The 14,626-nt window shown below is 42.4% G+C and overlaps 1 protein-coding gene across 1 annotated transcript in view; it reads right to left on the bottom strand.

The window, feature by feature from the left end:
* The window catches only part of dtwd2 (DTW motif tRNA-uridine aminocarboxypropyltransferase 2), a 171,907-nt gene extending 162,805 nt beyond the window's left edge, over positions 1-9,102 (bottom strand). The window contains exon 1 of the mRNA XM_078566593.1: positions 8,930-9,102. Coding sequence (XP_078422719.1) covers positions 8,930-9,072 — 143 coding nt within the window. The 5' untranslated portion in view covers positions 9,073-9,102. The remainder of the gene's footprint in view (positions 1-8,929) is intronic.
* Positions 9,103-14,626: the final 5,524 nt, after the last annotated feature.

The raw sequence follows: 14,626 nt of genomic DNA on the forward strand, positions 1-14,626 counted from the left end.
AAGTGGAGCCCACATGTGTGTGTATGGAAATCTCCATGGGGTGGATGGCAGACGCCATGGTGACCCTGGTCCAGCAAAACGGAGAGATGCAAGTAGGCCTACACTCCATCACGGTAGCCATGGGTGAGTTCCTGCAGTGGGGACGGGAGAGGGAAATGGGGCACCTTGATGTCCCTGCAGGTGCTCCTTCCCCTCAAGGAGTGAGGCTGGGGCCCACAGGCACTCAGAGGAGGAGTGGCAGGTGGACACCACTGGGTCATCCACTCAGGAATCTAAAAGGCTGTCCACTCCCTCCAAGTAAAGGAAGCCAGGGCCCCCAAGGTCTCGGCTCTCCAGAGGACACACACTGAAAGCATCAGAGGCAACAGAGCCAACTATGACACAGGCTGTCTCCACTCAGCATGTCATGGACATTCCTCCAGGGTCCCGTTGCTGTCAGGCTCCAGCATCTTCTGCTCCTCGGATGTCCGCCATGTGAACAAGGCCATGACGGTAAGTCCCGAATTCTGCATGTCACTCTTGTCAAGACATGTTCTGCACCGATGTGTTTTCCCGCTGACGTGGGGGAATGATCCTGGCCTACTGGCCTTATAATGATATGCAGATGTATTACAATGAGGTTCCTGATGTCAGACAGTGGAAAACGTGGCCTGCCATTGATGGGCAGAGTGGACGATTGCAAACTGGTTTCACGACGTTGTGAAACCGATTTTTGGCCTCTCACCATATTGTCCATTCATGCTGCCAAAGACACCTGATGCCAAGGGGCACGGAAAATTCCACCCAATGTGTCTCTTCAACCGATTAGATTGAAGTGCTGCAAATTCACATGCTTCATATATTTTAATGCTGAATCGCCCAACGTACTGTTGAGGTGTAGCTTGTGAAGCACTAAGACAAACCAGACAGCAACGTCCTGATTTCAATGTTTAAGTGTGTATGTGCAGAGGAGAGAGGTCGCTGAACTATGTATTCCTTGATAATAGTGAATGCTCATAGCCTCACCTGTATTCCTACTGCAAAATCCAGGTTCGGGTAGCTAGAAAGCCAGGGAAGAATAAAAATGCAGATTGATAAGCACAGCAAATTGTAGTCACAGAGGACCCTGCTTTGGAGAGTGAATAGTCACCATGTTTCTTAAGGACAATATCTGTAAAATAGTGAGTTTTAGTTCTAAACAACAAAGGAATGATAGGCTAATTAAAATTCACATGAAGTTGTTCAACTCAAAAATAAAAGATAGGTGCAGCAAAGTAAGCACATAAACAGGTTGAGAAAATACCAATCAAAAGCAAGTACATAAGCTTGCAATGAAAAACTGATACTATAATATGGAAACAACCAATGAGCAATCAGCATTCAACAAAAGATAACAGTTAAAATGCGCCAATAAACTCACTCAAATGTTTTTTGAAAATCTTTTCGGCCATGATCTTACTTCCTCTGACAAACTGAAGTTACATGATATCAAATAATTACAAAATTTATAGGAAAGTTATTGAAGAACCTATCCATTAGCATTTGCTGTGATCAATTTGGTTGAGATAATGATGATCCATCAGATGTCTAAACTCAGGTCCATTGGCTTCTGGAAATGTGTCATTAAAAGAGACTTTTAACAAGGTAGCAGGTTAAAATACCTGGTACGTATTTGGTCCATTACTCCCACAACACTTGATGATTCACAGTCAGGCCAGCCAGTCAGAGTCTGCTAGGGTGTACTGTTTTTAAGTCCCATTCCCTTCTTTACTCTGTACACCGATGGAGCTGTACTGAGGCCGAACCCCCATGAAAATCAGGAACAGGGAAAGTAACCAAGGCTATGTTTTGTTTTTGTATAAAACATCAAACAAGGTGAGGCCTGAACTCTTCAACTTTTTCTGGAGGTACCTCGGCTGAAAAAAAACAATTTAAGTTACTATATTCCAGGGACTATTTGTTTTGTAAACACAGTCTGCTATTACTGACAAATGAAACTATGCACTTTGAAATGTTTCTATTGCCAAATTATTCATATTTTGTTAGGTATTTTCTAAGGGTGTAGTAGCTACATTCTTAAAAATTTATCTATTTTCATGGCGAACTCAAAGCAATTGTCAAAAATCTAATATAGGTGGAAATTTGTGAAGGGCCGATGACTTCTCGTTCGAACTCAAAACTTAGCCAATATGTTAAGTTGTATTGAAAACAACACGTGGACTTTGACACTTACAGATAGGGACTGAAGTATCTATTGCAGAGGTACTTAGTAAAGAAGGAAAAATGCAAATTACTTCAACCTGTTCTTCAATTTTATATTTCTTAGTTCTCACGCAAAAAAAATAACATTTGGCAAATCTTCAAATCCACGCATACAGAGATGGGTATCCGTTCTAAGATAACTGTATCCTTCGCAAGGTTCAGTGCCCATAATTGAATGTAATGTTCCAGGTGAGGCCTGACCAAGGTCTCTGCAATTGAAGCACAGTTTCCTCAAGAAAGAATGTTGGACGTTTAGGCCTAAATTTTTTTACAGGGGCCCAGAGGGTCTCCGGCTTACCCAAAATGGCACCAAAGCCCCAATTCCAAAAGTCCCACCTCCAAACCCTGCATCCACCATTTGGTGGGGGGTGGTGGGAATGGGGGTGGACTGGACATGGAGGCAGCTGCATATCTAAAAATTCAGCTGCCTTCAAACAGATCCAATTTTCATTATGGGATGTCCAAAGCATGACTTGTGGAATTCACACTTTTCAGGAGAAGGTCTAAGGTGCTCTTTGGGAAATGCGCTTTGGGAGAAGTCAGATGCCTTTCAGGATTGTTAAAATTAGACATGAATATGTGTAAGAAGTGGATAAACTCATTGGGACTGTCAACCTGTCAAAACATATAAATCCCCTTGGAATTGTCAAGCCATTTAAATCTCTTGCCCTTTCAATTTAAAAAAGTCTGCAGTTTCAAAACAATCAGTGCTTGCTATTTCAATCTGTCTATTGACATAAGCCTGAAGCTATAATTATAGGATTTGTACTACATGACTGATTTCACAACCTATCATTATCACAGTTGGGTGCCTGTCAGTTCACAGTTTGACTGACAGCTCTGAGTGGTTATAAAGTCTTTGATGTGGGGCTAGAAATCCAAATGCTTGTTTTTTTTTTAAATAAGGGATTAAGTACTTGAAGGAAATGTTTGCTTTAAGGGATAAAGTAGTTGAAGGAATTTGAATGTAGTGAATGTGTTTTATCAACAAGTGTTCTTTTTTTAAATATTGAAGTCATCAATAGAAACATAGAACTTCATTTCATCTTAGCATGGGTCCTGAGGTCTGCCAATGGTGGAATTATGTGAATTGGCATGTGAGGACAAAGGTGGTGAGTGGGGGCATGGATTGGCATGAGTTGGCACAGGCGCTATAAAGAACATGGAGATTGGGTAGAGGGGTTAAGTTGACTTAAGGGCTATAAAGGGACATGGGGGTAGGTAGAGGGGCATAGGTTGGCTTGGAGGGTATGAGTGGGTATGGGTATGGGTGAGGGGCATGAGGTGGCATAAGTAGGCATGGATGGGGCATGGGCAATGTGTGGTTGGGTGAAGGGGTGTGAGGGGTGAGGGATAGAGGGCTGCTTTCTGTTTTATTCCCTTCCTTGGAAGTCCTGGTGCACTGAGATAGACCTTTCACACAGCCCGTTTCCTCGCCCAGTCGCCCCTGTGCCCGACTTTCATTAACACCCACCTTCCGGGAATGAAAATTAGAACATCTGGGGCAGTTTTTCAAGAGTTAGGTTTGCAGAGCCGGGAATTTTCCCAACTCTGCGCTCCTGACGCGAGGGTGAAAATTCAGGCCTAAATGTATTTTGTTGTACATGTGGTAAGGCACCTCAGAGTGCCAACCATGCACAGTACTGTATTGAAAGAAAATGAACTGCATTGCACTTTATGTAATGCTAAATTTGAACTATGCACTTTTGCAAAATTTTACAAAAAAATTATATTTTTGATAAAATAACCTCCCCTTTGTAATTCAATCCACTTAAACTAAAGGCCAAAAGTCCACTAGCATTTTTGATTGCTTTTTTTAAAGCTGTCAACTAGTTTTAGCGATGTGTGTACATCGTCACACAAAACCATTTGTTCTTCCAGAATTTCTCGTCTCTTGTCATTTAGAAAATATTGCTATTTGTCTTTCCTGGATTCAAAGACCTTACACTTTCTCACACTGAACTCCGCCTGCCATAGTTTTTCTAACTTAGAACAATGAATAAAGTTTGTAAAGGTTTACTAAAAATCTACAAACCAGTACTTCCAGACTGCTTATTCTCTCCCCACTGCTCCCAAGAATCCATTTGTAAGCCAAACCCTACATTCATTCATCCCTTTCAACTTTGCAATTCTGTCAAACCCCCTCCACAATTGTACCAAATTTAATGACACCCCACCCCGTTATACTGTTAAATGCCTGCACCCCCATCCTCCTGCTGCCAATTGTCAGGGCCCCTCCCTCTCATTCTATGGAGCATCTATTTTTTAACTTGGTGTGTGTAAGAATTTAAGTACCATTTATAAAGGAACATGAGTTTGTCCCTGTCGACTCTGGTCCCACAGGCAAATTTCTGTCTTACTCTTGCAATGACTGGCTCCAGTTTTACATTCACGGAAAACTAAAAAACTACAACTGAGTATGTATCACACAAGTGAAAAGTGGAAATTGAAAACTACCAATCAAGAAGCTGCAAAACCTACAAATTGAGAAGCAGTGAGCAAACATCTACCAATAAACAACTCGCAAGGAGGAAAATGGGAACTAATGAAATATTCTTTGAAAATCTTTTCAGCGGCCACCGTTGGACAACAACTCTGAGAATACAGATAAGATTGCCACTTTCTTCTCAGTCCAATATCGTACCTGACAGTTAAGGTAGTACTTTCAAATTGGAGTAACGAACGTCACTTCTTTGTCAATCGTAAAGAAAATCCTGGTGCGTTAAGATGCATCCAGGCTTTGAGTCAACAAAAAAAATTGTCTCCGACAGAGCTAGAACATTGTGATTAAAATTCAGATCAAGACAAAGTATATTTCAGAAGAGCTACCATCATCATTTGCCATTCAACTGGCATAAATAAATGTTGACACCAGGTGTCAACCTGGTGAAGCTATGACACAGGACTACTTGCATAAGCAGCAGTGACAGACAGGGCTAAGCGATGCCACAACCAACGGATCAGATCTAAGCTCTGCAGTCCTGCCACATCCAGTCGTGAATGGTGGTGGAAAATTAAACAACTCACTGGAGGAGGCGGCTCCGCAAATATCCCCATCCTCAATGATGGAGGAGCCCAGCACATCAGTGTAAAAGATAAGGCTGAAGCATTTGCTACAATCTTCAGCCAGGAGTGCCAAGTGGATGATCCATCTCGGCCTCCTCTGGAGGTCCCCAGCAGATGCCAGCAGATGCCAGTCTGCAGCCAAATCGATTCACTCTGCATGATATAAAGAAACAGCTGAAGAATCTGGATACTGCAAAGGCTATGGGCCCTGACAATATTCCGGCAATAGTACTGAAGGCTTGTGCTCCAGAACTTGCTGCGCCCCTAGCCAAGCTGTTCCAGTACAGCTACAACACTGGCATCTACCCAGCAATGTGGAAAATCACCCAGTTATGTCCTGTACAGAGAAAGCGGGACAAATTCAACCTGGCCAATTACCGCCCCAAATGTCTACTCTCGATCATCAGTGAAGTAATGGAAGGGGTCATCAATAGTGCTATCAAGCAGTGCTTGCTTAGCAATAACCTGCTAACTGATGCCCAGTTTGGGTTCTGCCAGGGCCACTCAGCTCCTGACCTCATTACAGCCTTGGTTCAAACATGGACAAAAGAGCTGAACTCCTGAGGTGAGGTGAGAGTGACTGCCCTTGACATCAAGGCAGCATTTGACAGAGTGTGGCATCAAGTTGCCTGAGCAAAACTGGAGTCAATAGGAATCAGGGGAAAACTCTCCGCTGGTTGGAGTCATACCTAGCACAAAGGAAGATGGTTGTGGTTGTTGGAGGCCAGTCATCTCAGCTCCAGGACATCACTACAGGAGTTCCTCAGGGTAGTGTCCTCGGCCCAACCATCTTCAGCTGCTTCATCAATGACCTTCCTTCCATCATAAGGTCAGAAGTGGAGACGTTCGCTGATGATAACACAATGCTTAACACCATTCACGACTCCTCAGATACTGAAGCAGTCTATGTCCAAATGCACCAAGACCTGGACAATGTCCAGGCTTGGGCTGAGAAGTGGCAAGTAACATTCACACCACACAAGTGTCAGGCAATGACCATCTCCAACAAGAGAGAATCCAACCACCGCCTCTTGATGTTCAACGGCATTACCATCACTGAATCCCCCATTGTCAACATCCTGGGGGTTACCATTGACCAGAAACTGAACTGGACTAACCATATAAATACTGTGGCTACAAGAACAGGCCAGAGGCTAGAAATAGTGCGACGAGTTACTTACCTCCTGATTCCCCAAAGCCTGTCCACCATCTACGAGGCGCAAGTCAGAAGAGTGATGGAATACTCTCCACTTGCCTGGATGAGTGCAGCTCCCACAACACTCAAGAAGCTTGACATCATCCAGGAAAAAGCAGCCCGCTTGATTGGCACCACATCCACAAACATTCACTCCCTCCACCACTGATGCACAGTGGTAGTAGTGTGTACCATCTATAAGATGCACTGCACGAATTCACCAAGGCTCCTTCAACAGCATCTTCCAAACCCATGACCACTACCAACTAGAAGGACAAGGGCAGCAGAAAGATGGAAACACCACCATCTAGAAGATTCCCTCCGGGTCACTCACCATCCTGACTTGGAAATATATCGCCATTCCTTCACTGTCACTGGGTTAAAATCCTGGAACTCCCTTCCTAACAGCACTGTGGGTGTACCTACACCAAATGGACTGCAGCGGCTCAAGAAGGCAGTTCACCACCACCTTCTCAAGGGCAACTAGGAATAAATGTTGGCTCAGCCAGTGAAGCCCACATCCCATGAGTGAATTTTTAAAAAATTACCCATTACTTTTCTTTACATCCAATGATTTTACTATTAGAATTCTGAGCCACGTACTTTATGTACTCCATGCTTTAGTCACGTCTCTAAAACTCTTATCCCTCCCTTCTCAAACTCCACTGTGTTGCCGTGTTTGGTTCCATCCTCTCTGCTGCATTCATCTTTTTACAGATAACACCATGCAAAAATCATAACCGTAATTCAGACCCCAGGCTATTCATCATAGGAGATTATCACACATATAATATTTTAGGATGCATCCATCACATTTCAGGCATCACACATACTACACTTCTATATCACCATCTAAATTGTCAATTTCTATTAACTTGAGAGAAACTTCCTAAGAACAGAAAGTGTACTTTAATTGATCTTATTTACAGCAGTAAGACCTTTTAATGTTAACACCACAGAATGGGTTATACACAGATCTCCCTCAGAAGCAGAAGAACACATTTATATGTTGTACATTACCTGAAACAATACTTTTGTAAGCAGTTTTAAAATTTCCAAGAACAATGTACACAGCTCAATGCTCTCTTCTGTGGAAGGCTCGGGCAACTTTTTTTTAAACCATCTCAATATTCCGTTATTGATTCTTCACATCTCAGTAATTGCTTCAGTTACTGGTTTCCACAGCTTTCATTTTTAAACAATGTGCATATCTTTCAGCTAACCTATCCACACACACCTGCCTACTGCACTAATACATCAACAAGAAACATAATATAAAGGGTACAATTCTGAAGAGGGTGTAGGAGCAGAGGGACCTGGAGGTATACAAATTGTTGAACATAGCAGGGTAGGTTGTGAAAGTGATTAATAAGGCATACAGGATCCTGAGTTTTATGGAGACAAAGTACAAAAGCAAGGAAGTCACAATGAACCTTTGTAAAACACTGGTTCAGCGTCAACTGGAGTAGTGTGTCCAATTCTGGACACCACAGTTTAGATAAGATGTGAAGGCATTGGAGAAAGTGCAAAAAAGATTAATGAGAATGGTTCCAGGGATGAGAGACTTCGGTTACGTCGATAAATTGACAAAGCTGGGCCTGTTCTCCTTGGAGGTGGAGAGGAGATTTGATAGAGGTGTTCAAAATCATAAGGGGTCTGGATAGATTAGACAGGTTAGAGAGAACTGTTGCCATCAACAGAAAAGGTCAGGAATCAGAGGGCATTGATATATGTGAATGGCAAAAGAACCTGAGGTAACATGAGGAAAAACTTTTTTTAGGCAACAAGTGGTTAGGATCTGGAATACACTTCCTGAGAGTGTGGTGGAGGCAGATTCAATTGTGGCTTTCAAAAGATAAGTGGATAATTATCTGAAGAGAAAACATTGCAGGGCTCATAGGGAAATGGCAATGGATGGAGTGGACCCAGCTGAGTAACTCGTGCAGAGAGCCCGCATGGGCTGCAACCATTTTATGATTTACATAATGAGCACTTTTAGCTTTTTGTTTTTATCAGAGTACGGATTGTTGGATCTTTGCAAATGTCAAAACTGCAACAGGACTTCCCCCAAACCGATGAGCGTCTTCCAGTTTCCATGACGACCAATGATTTAAGGACAGGGACAAGAGGCTGACGTCCCCGCCCAATCAAATACAGAATGACCCCAGAGACACCCTGGAGTCCGACAGCCAGTGGTGATTTAAAACTTTAAAGGAACTTAAATATTCAATTACAATAACATTTCTGGGGATTTCAGACAAAGAAAAGTTTTAATGCAAAAAGCAGTGCCACCAGATCAACTGAGTCAATGGAGTGGGGGATTCCATTTTGTGACACTGAGCTCCTCTCACTTGCAGCTGGAGCGGACTCTGGGTCACCGAGGCCAGTCTCAGGCCTGACTCCCGCTGCAAACCTCGCTTTCAGTACCTGCATCGTGAGCACGTCGGCCTCTTGCCCGCCGCCTCCACCGGCAACTCCGACAGTTCCTGCAACACATTTTGCTCTTCCTCCGCACAGATTGCACTGGACCCCTCACCTTCTGAGTCTGCAGCCACCCTTTCGGGTTCCATGTTGCACACGAGCACGGCTGAAAGGGAGCGTCCCCCGGACCGTCAGAGAGAGCAGAGCAATGCACCGGGGCACCGGCAGGAGGCGCATCAGACGCAGGTTTCATCGTCACCATCAGAGGTCGCACAAACTCTGTTTCACAGAATGGTTACAGCAGAAAAGGAGGCCGTTTGGCTCGTCCAATCTGCTGGCTTTCTGAAGGAGAAACTCAGCTCGTGCCATAATTCGGACTCTTCCCTCAATCCTGCACATTCTTCCTTTTCAGAGAGGTGTCAGCTGTGGCTCAGTTCATAGCACCCTCGCCTTTGAATCAGAGGGTTGTGGGTTCATGTCCCACTCCCGGAAACCAAGAACTGTGATTGTACTCGAAAGAGTTGCATTCTGTGACTGTTGATAACTCGAAAGAGTTTCTTCCTTTTCAGAGAATAATCGAATTCTCTTTTGATGGCCTGGATTGAACCTTCCAGATCCTAATTACTTTCTGTGTGAAAAAGTTTTTTGTCATGTGGCCATTGCTTCTTTTGCCAATTACCTTAAATCTGTGCACGCTGGTTCTTGATCGTTCTACCAATGGGAACAGTTTCTTTCTATCTGCTCTGTCCAGACCTCTCATGACTTTGAATATCATAAATACCAAATCTTCACTCAACCTCTTTTCCAGGGAAAACAATTCCAACTTTTCCAATCTATGTAACTGAAGTTCCTCATCCCTGGAACCATTTTTGTGAATCTTTCCTGCACTCTTTCGAATGCCTTTACAGATCTTTTTTAAAGTGTGGCACCTGGAACCGGATGCAATACTCCATGCTTTATTAACCATTTTCTCAATCTGAACTGTCACCTCAATGATTTATGCCCATATGCACCCGGTCCCTCTGCTCCTGCACCTTCTTGAGAATTGTACCCTTTATTTTATGCTGTCTCTCCATGTTCTTTCTACTAAAATGAATCACTTCACACTCTTCTGCATTAAATTTCATCTGCTATTTAGCCGCCCATTCCACCAACTTGTCTATATCATTTTGAAATTGTACACCATCCTTCCCACTATTTACAATGCTTCCAAGTTTTGTGTTGTCCACAAATTTTGAAATTGTGCCTTGTACACCAAGGTTGAGGGCATTTAATGCATCAGGGAAGCAAATGCCAGTGTAGATTAATGAAGACATTGGACATGAATGGGTAAATGGAATTAAGATACAGATCAGCCATGATCTAAATGACTGGTGGAACAGGCTGAAGCAGCTGAATGACCTGCTCCTGTTTCTATTTTCCCAGTAATGACATTTGAACAGGACACAATGCATATGGCAGAGTTTTGGAACAACTGAAAGTTGAAAATACATAGTACTTTGTTAGCATTCATAAAGGGAAAAAAACATGGGTAATGTTTGGGTGTAAACTTTTTTCTCTTTACAGCTGCTGATGAACTTACATATTTCCATCATTTTCAATGTTTATTTTAGTTACATTTTTTCTTCAATTGTAGTTAACTACCAAAGTCCAGCTTGTGCATCCTGTCCTGCTCAAATATTATTCATAGGAATATAGGAACAGGAGCAGGTCATTCAGCTCCTTGAGCTTGTTCCACCAGTCATTTAGATCATGGCTGATCTACATCTTAAGTCCATTTACCCATTCATGTCCGCAGCCGTCTTGCCCCTGGCCTCAAATACAATCCATTCTTATTGAGCATTAGGACACATATCCCCTCAAAAGCGGTGTATGCTTTGCCAGCAGGGGTAGCATTAGGATAACAATATTACAGTAATGTAAAACAAAGGAATGAAAATACTTTGCTAAGTCTAAAAATGTGTTAAAAATAAAATCGACAAAATTCATAATCTACACTCTGGCTTTCACTCCCCCAGTGTATTAAATTTGAAATCTTCGTTCATGAAGATTACAAAAAAAGAACTTGCTACCCAAGCCGAGGTGTGAGAGGAGGTAACTGATACACTAGAGGAACTTGCAATTGAGAGGGAGCAGGCGTTGGAAAGGTTATCTTTACTTAAAATGATAAGGTACCAGGACCGGATGAGATGCATCCAAGGGTACTGAGAGAAGTGAGAGTGGAAATTGCTGGGGCACTGGTGATAAACCTCCAATCTTCCTTAGACACAGGGGAGGTGCCAGAGGACTGGAGAACCGAGAATGTTATACCCTTGTTCAAAAAGGTGTGCAAGGATAAAGCTGGCAACTACAGACGAGTCAATTTGACCTCACTGGTAGGGAAACTTCTGGAAACTATAGTATGGGATAAAATCAATAATTGCTTAGACAAGTGCAGGATAATTAAGGAAAGCCAGCATGGATTCATGAAGGGAAAATCATGTTTAACTAACTTGCTGGAGTTTTTTGAGGAGGTAACAGAGAAGGTTGATGAAGGAAACACTGTTGATGTGGTGTATATGGATTTTCAAAAGGCATTTGATACAGTGCCACACAACAGACTTGTGAACAGAATTCTAGGTCATGGAATAAAAGGGAAAATAGGCATTTGGAAAAGAAATTGTTTGAGTGACAGGAAACAGAGAGTAGTGATAAATGGTTGTTTTTCAGATTGGAAGACGGTTTGTAATGGAGTTCCCCAGGGGTCAGTGTTGGGACCCTTGATCTTCCTGATATATATGAATGACCTAGACTGTGGTGTGTAGGGCATGATTTCAAAATTTGCAGATGATACGAGGATTGGAAATGTTGTCAACTGTGATGGGGATAGTCTTGAACTTCAAAAGGACATAAACATGGTGGATTGGACAGACATGTGGCAGATGAAGTTCAATGCAGAGAAGTGTGAGGTGATTTGTTTTGGCAGGAAAGATATGGTGAGACAGATTAAAATAAAGGGAGAGCCTCTAAAGGAGGTGCAGGTAAAGAAAGTGTCTATGTACATAGGTCATTGAAGGTGGAAGGACATGTTGAGAGAGTAGTTAATAAAGCATATAGTATCTTAGGCGTTATTAATAGAGGCATTGAGCACAAGAGTCAGGAGGTCATGTTGAACTTGTGTAAGATTGTGTTAGACCTCATCTGGAGTACTGGAGGCATTGGAGAGAGTACAGAGGAGATTCATAAGAATGATTTCAGGGATAAAGAACTGTAGCTATGAGGGTAGATTGGAGAGGTTGGGACTCTTTCCCTTGGTGAAAAGAAGGCTGAGAGGGGATTTGATAGAGGTATTCAAGATCCTGAGGGGTATGGACAGGGTAAATGGTGAGAAACAGTTCCCACTCAAAAGAACTTCAAGAACTAGAGGATACAAATTCAAAATAATTGACAAAAGGAGCAAATGTGATGTGAGGAAAAACGTTTTCACCCAGAAGGTTGTTGGAGTCTGGAACAAACTTCCTGAAAGGATGGTGGAAGCAGGTTTGATCGAGGTATTCAAATTGGAATTGGATCGCTACCTGAAAAGAAAGAATGTGCAAGGTTACAGGGGTAAGGTAGGGGAGTGGGACTAGGTAGAATGCTCTTTCAGAGAGCCAGTGCAGACTCGATGGGCTGAATGGCCTCCTTCTGCACTGTAAAGATACTGTGATAACATTAAATCTCAATCCATCCTATTTTTGCAATATCTATTTGCCCTGCACTCCCTCCAATTCAAATGCCGCATTCCTCTGGCTAGCATTTTGCACATTTTCTGTCTCATCAATTGTTTTTTTTATTTATTCACGAGATAGGGGCTTTGCTGGCTGGGCCAACATTTATTCCCCATCCCTAGTTGCTCTTGTGTCAGAGCTGACACCCATCTCGCTCCCAATTTCTACATTTTCCCCAAAACTTCTGAATCTTATTCTCCTCCTTTAAAAATCATCTCTTTGACCAAGCCTTTAGTCATATCTCCTATTGGTCTCTTCCTGCCTTGATGCCCTTTTTCCTTGCAATAAGCTCAGAAGCACCTTGGAACGTTCCTTGTGTTAATGGTGCCAGGTGAATGTGAGTTATTGAAGTAAACTACTAAAACCTGTGAATTCAGTATTTTCCATGTATAAAAAGGATCAAATTAGGCAACAAATTAGAGTACAAATTTCATGCAAATATCCTAACAATATTCGTAGAAAAATGTGCATAAAATATGATCTCTTTAAATGTCGCAACTTTGATACTTCACACTTGTATTCATTTGATTAATTTTGGATTTAGGCAAACTGCCAGCTACCATCAGATTATGGAATTGCTTCCAACATGCAAATTCAAATAAATATTATAATCAAGCTTTTCTGGCTTACCCTTTGAATTAAGCATATTTAGATATATATAACAAAAGCTACGGAAGCAATTTGGCCCTGGGCTCTCGTTTACCTTTTAAAAGATCAGTCTTTGAAAGATCAGCCCTTTTAGCATAGCCATAGATCTATGAAATTTGAGATAAATCTAGATGACACTGTGGCAGTACTGTTTACAAAAACATACTTACCATTGGTTAGATGGGATCAAGTGACATGGCCATCTGAATGCAACTTCTATTTGAGCTACCTCTCCCCATTCCTTCATAACCTCTCCCATGCTGCTTTACTCACAAGTCACCTTGTTCAGACTTGAACCTGAAATTTCTCCCTCCCATCTGCCTACTCCATCTGTGTCTATTGAGTTTTGGCTTTAGGCAACAGCGTGCCCAGTTTGCTGCCTGATTTTCTCACCCCTCCCTCCTGACATCTCGGTCATCTCTCCAGCAAATCTTTAGGGCTGCCACATCCATTCCCTTACACAGCTAGTCCTTTATCAGTAATTTCAGTCCTTTAACCACAGCGATCATGCCCCTGGCCTCAAATACAATCTATTCTTATTGAGTTTTAAGACACATATCCCTTCATAAGCAGTGTATGTTTTGCCAGCAGGGGTAGCGTTCGGATAAAAAGATCACAGTATTTTAAAATAAAGGAACTAAAATACTTTGCTAAGTCAAAGTAAAATCCACAGAATTTACATAGAGCTCAAAGCCTTTTCTGTAAACTGAATGGATCTTAATATATAAAGATCAAAATATACAGAGTCCAGGCTGTGTTTTTCAATTTAGTAAAAGTGATTGAATTTCCAAAAGAGCCTCAGTCTGCAACTACAGGGTGTTCTGAGCAGACCTGATATCAGATTAAGGAGGTAGTATTTAGGAACATTGGTCAAATGTAGGGACACCAAATCAAACATTTCCACAGGTCCTCTTCACTATGCAGGGTTCTCATGCAATGGTTAGCTTTGGGGCCCCTGCATTTTACTGGACTATGATACACAACACGAGCTATATAATTTGGTGTCAAATCCACTCGGGGCTTCTAACTGGTTTGGTATTGCACACATTTCACATCCCCAACACAGCTCCTGTCCTGCCTTGGTCACGCTACATTAAACTTTAAACTAACCTCACTCATCCTTGTTTCCATTCAGCTTGAGCCACTCCCCCACATCATAATCCACTGGCATTATGACCCTCCTCCTCCACCATCCAATAACTTGCAGCCCCCTACCCTAGTCATCAGACCTATCATCCTCTCTTCCTGATGATTTCCCAGCACTGACGTGAGGAACGGGCACTTACTATTTTAAAATACTTATAAG

Source organism: Cetorhinus maximus, chromosome 2, assembly GCF_964194155.1.
Source record: "Cetorhinus maximus chromosome 2, sCetMax3.hap1.1, whole genome shotgun sequence".
Lineage (NCBI taxonomy): Eukaryota > Metazoa > Chordata > Chondrichthyes > Lamniformes > Cetorhinidae > Cetorhinus > Cetorhinus maximus.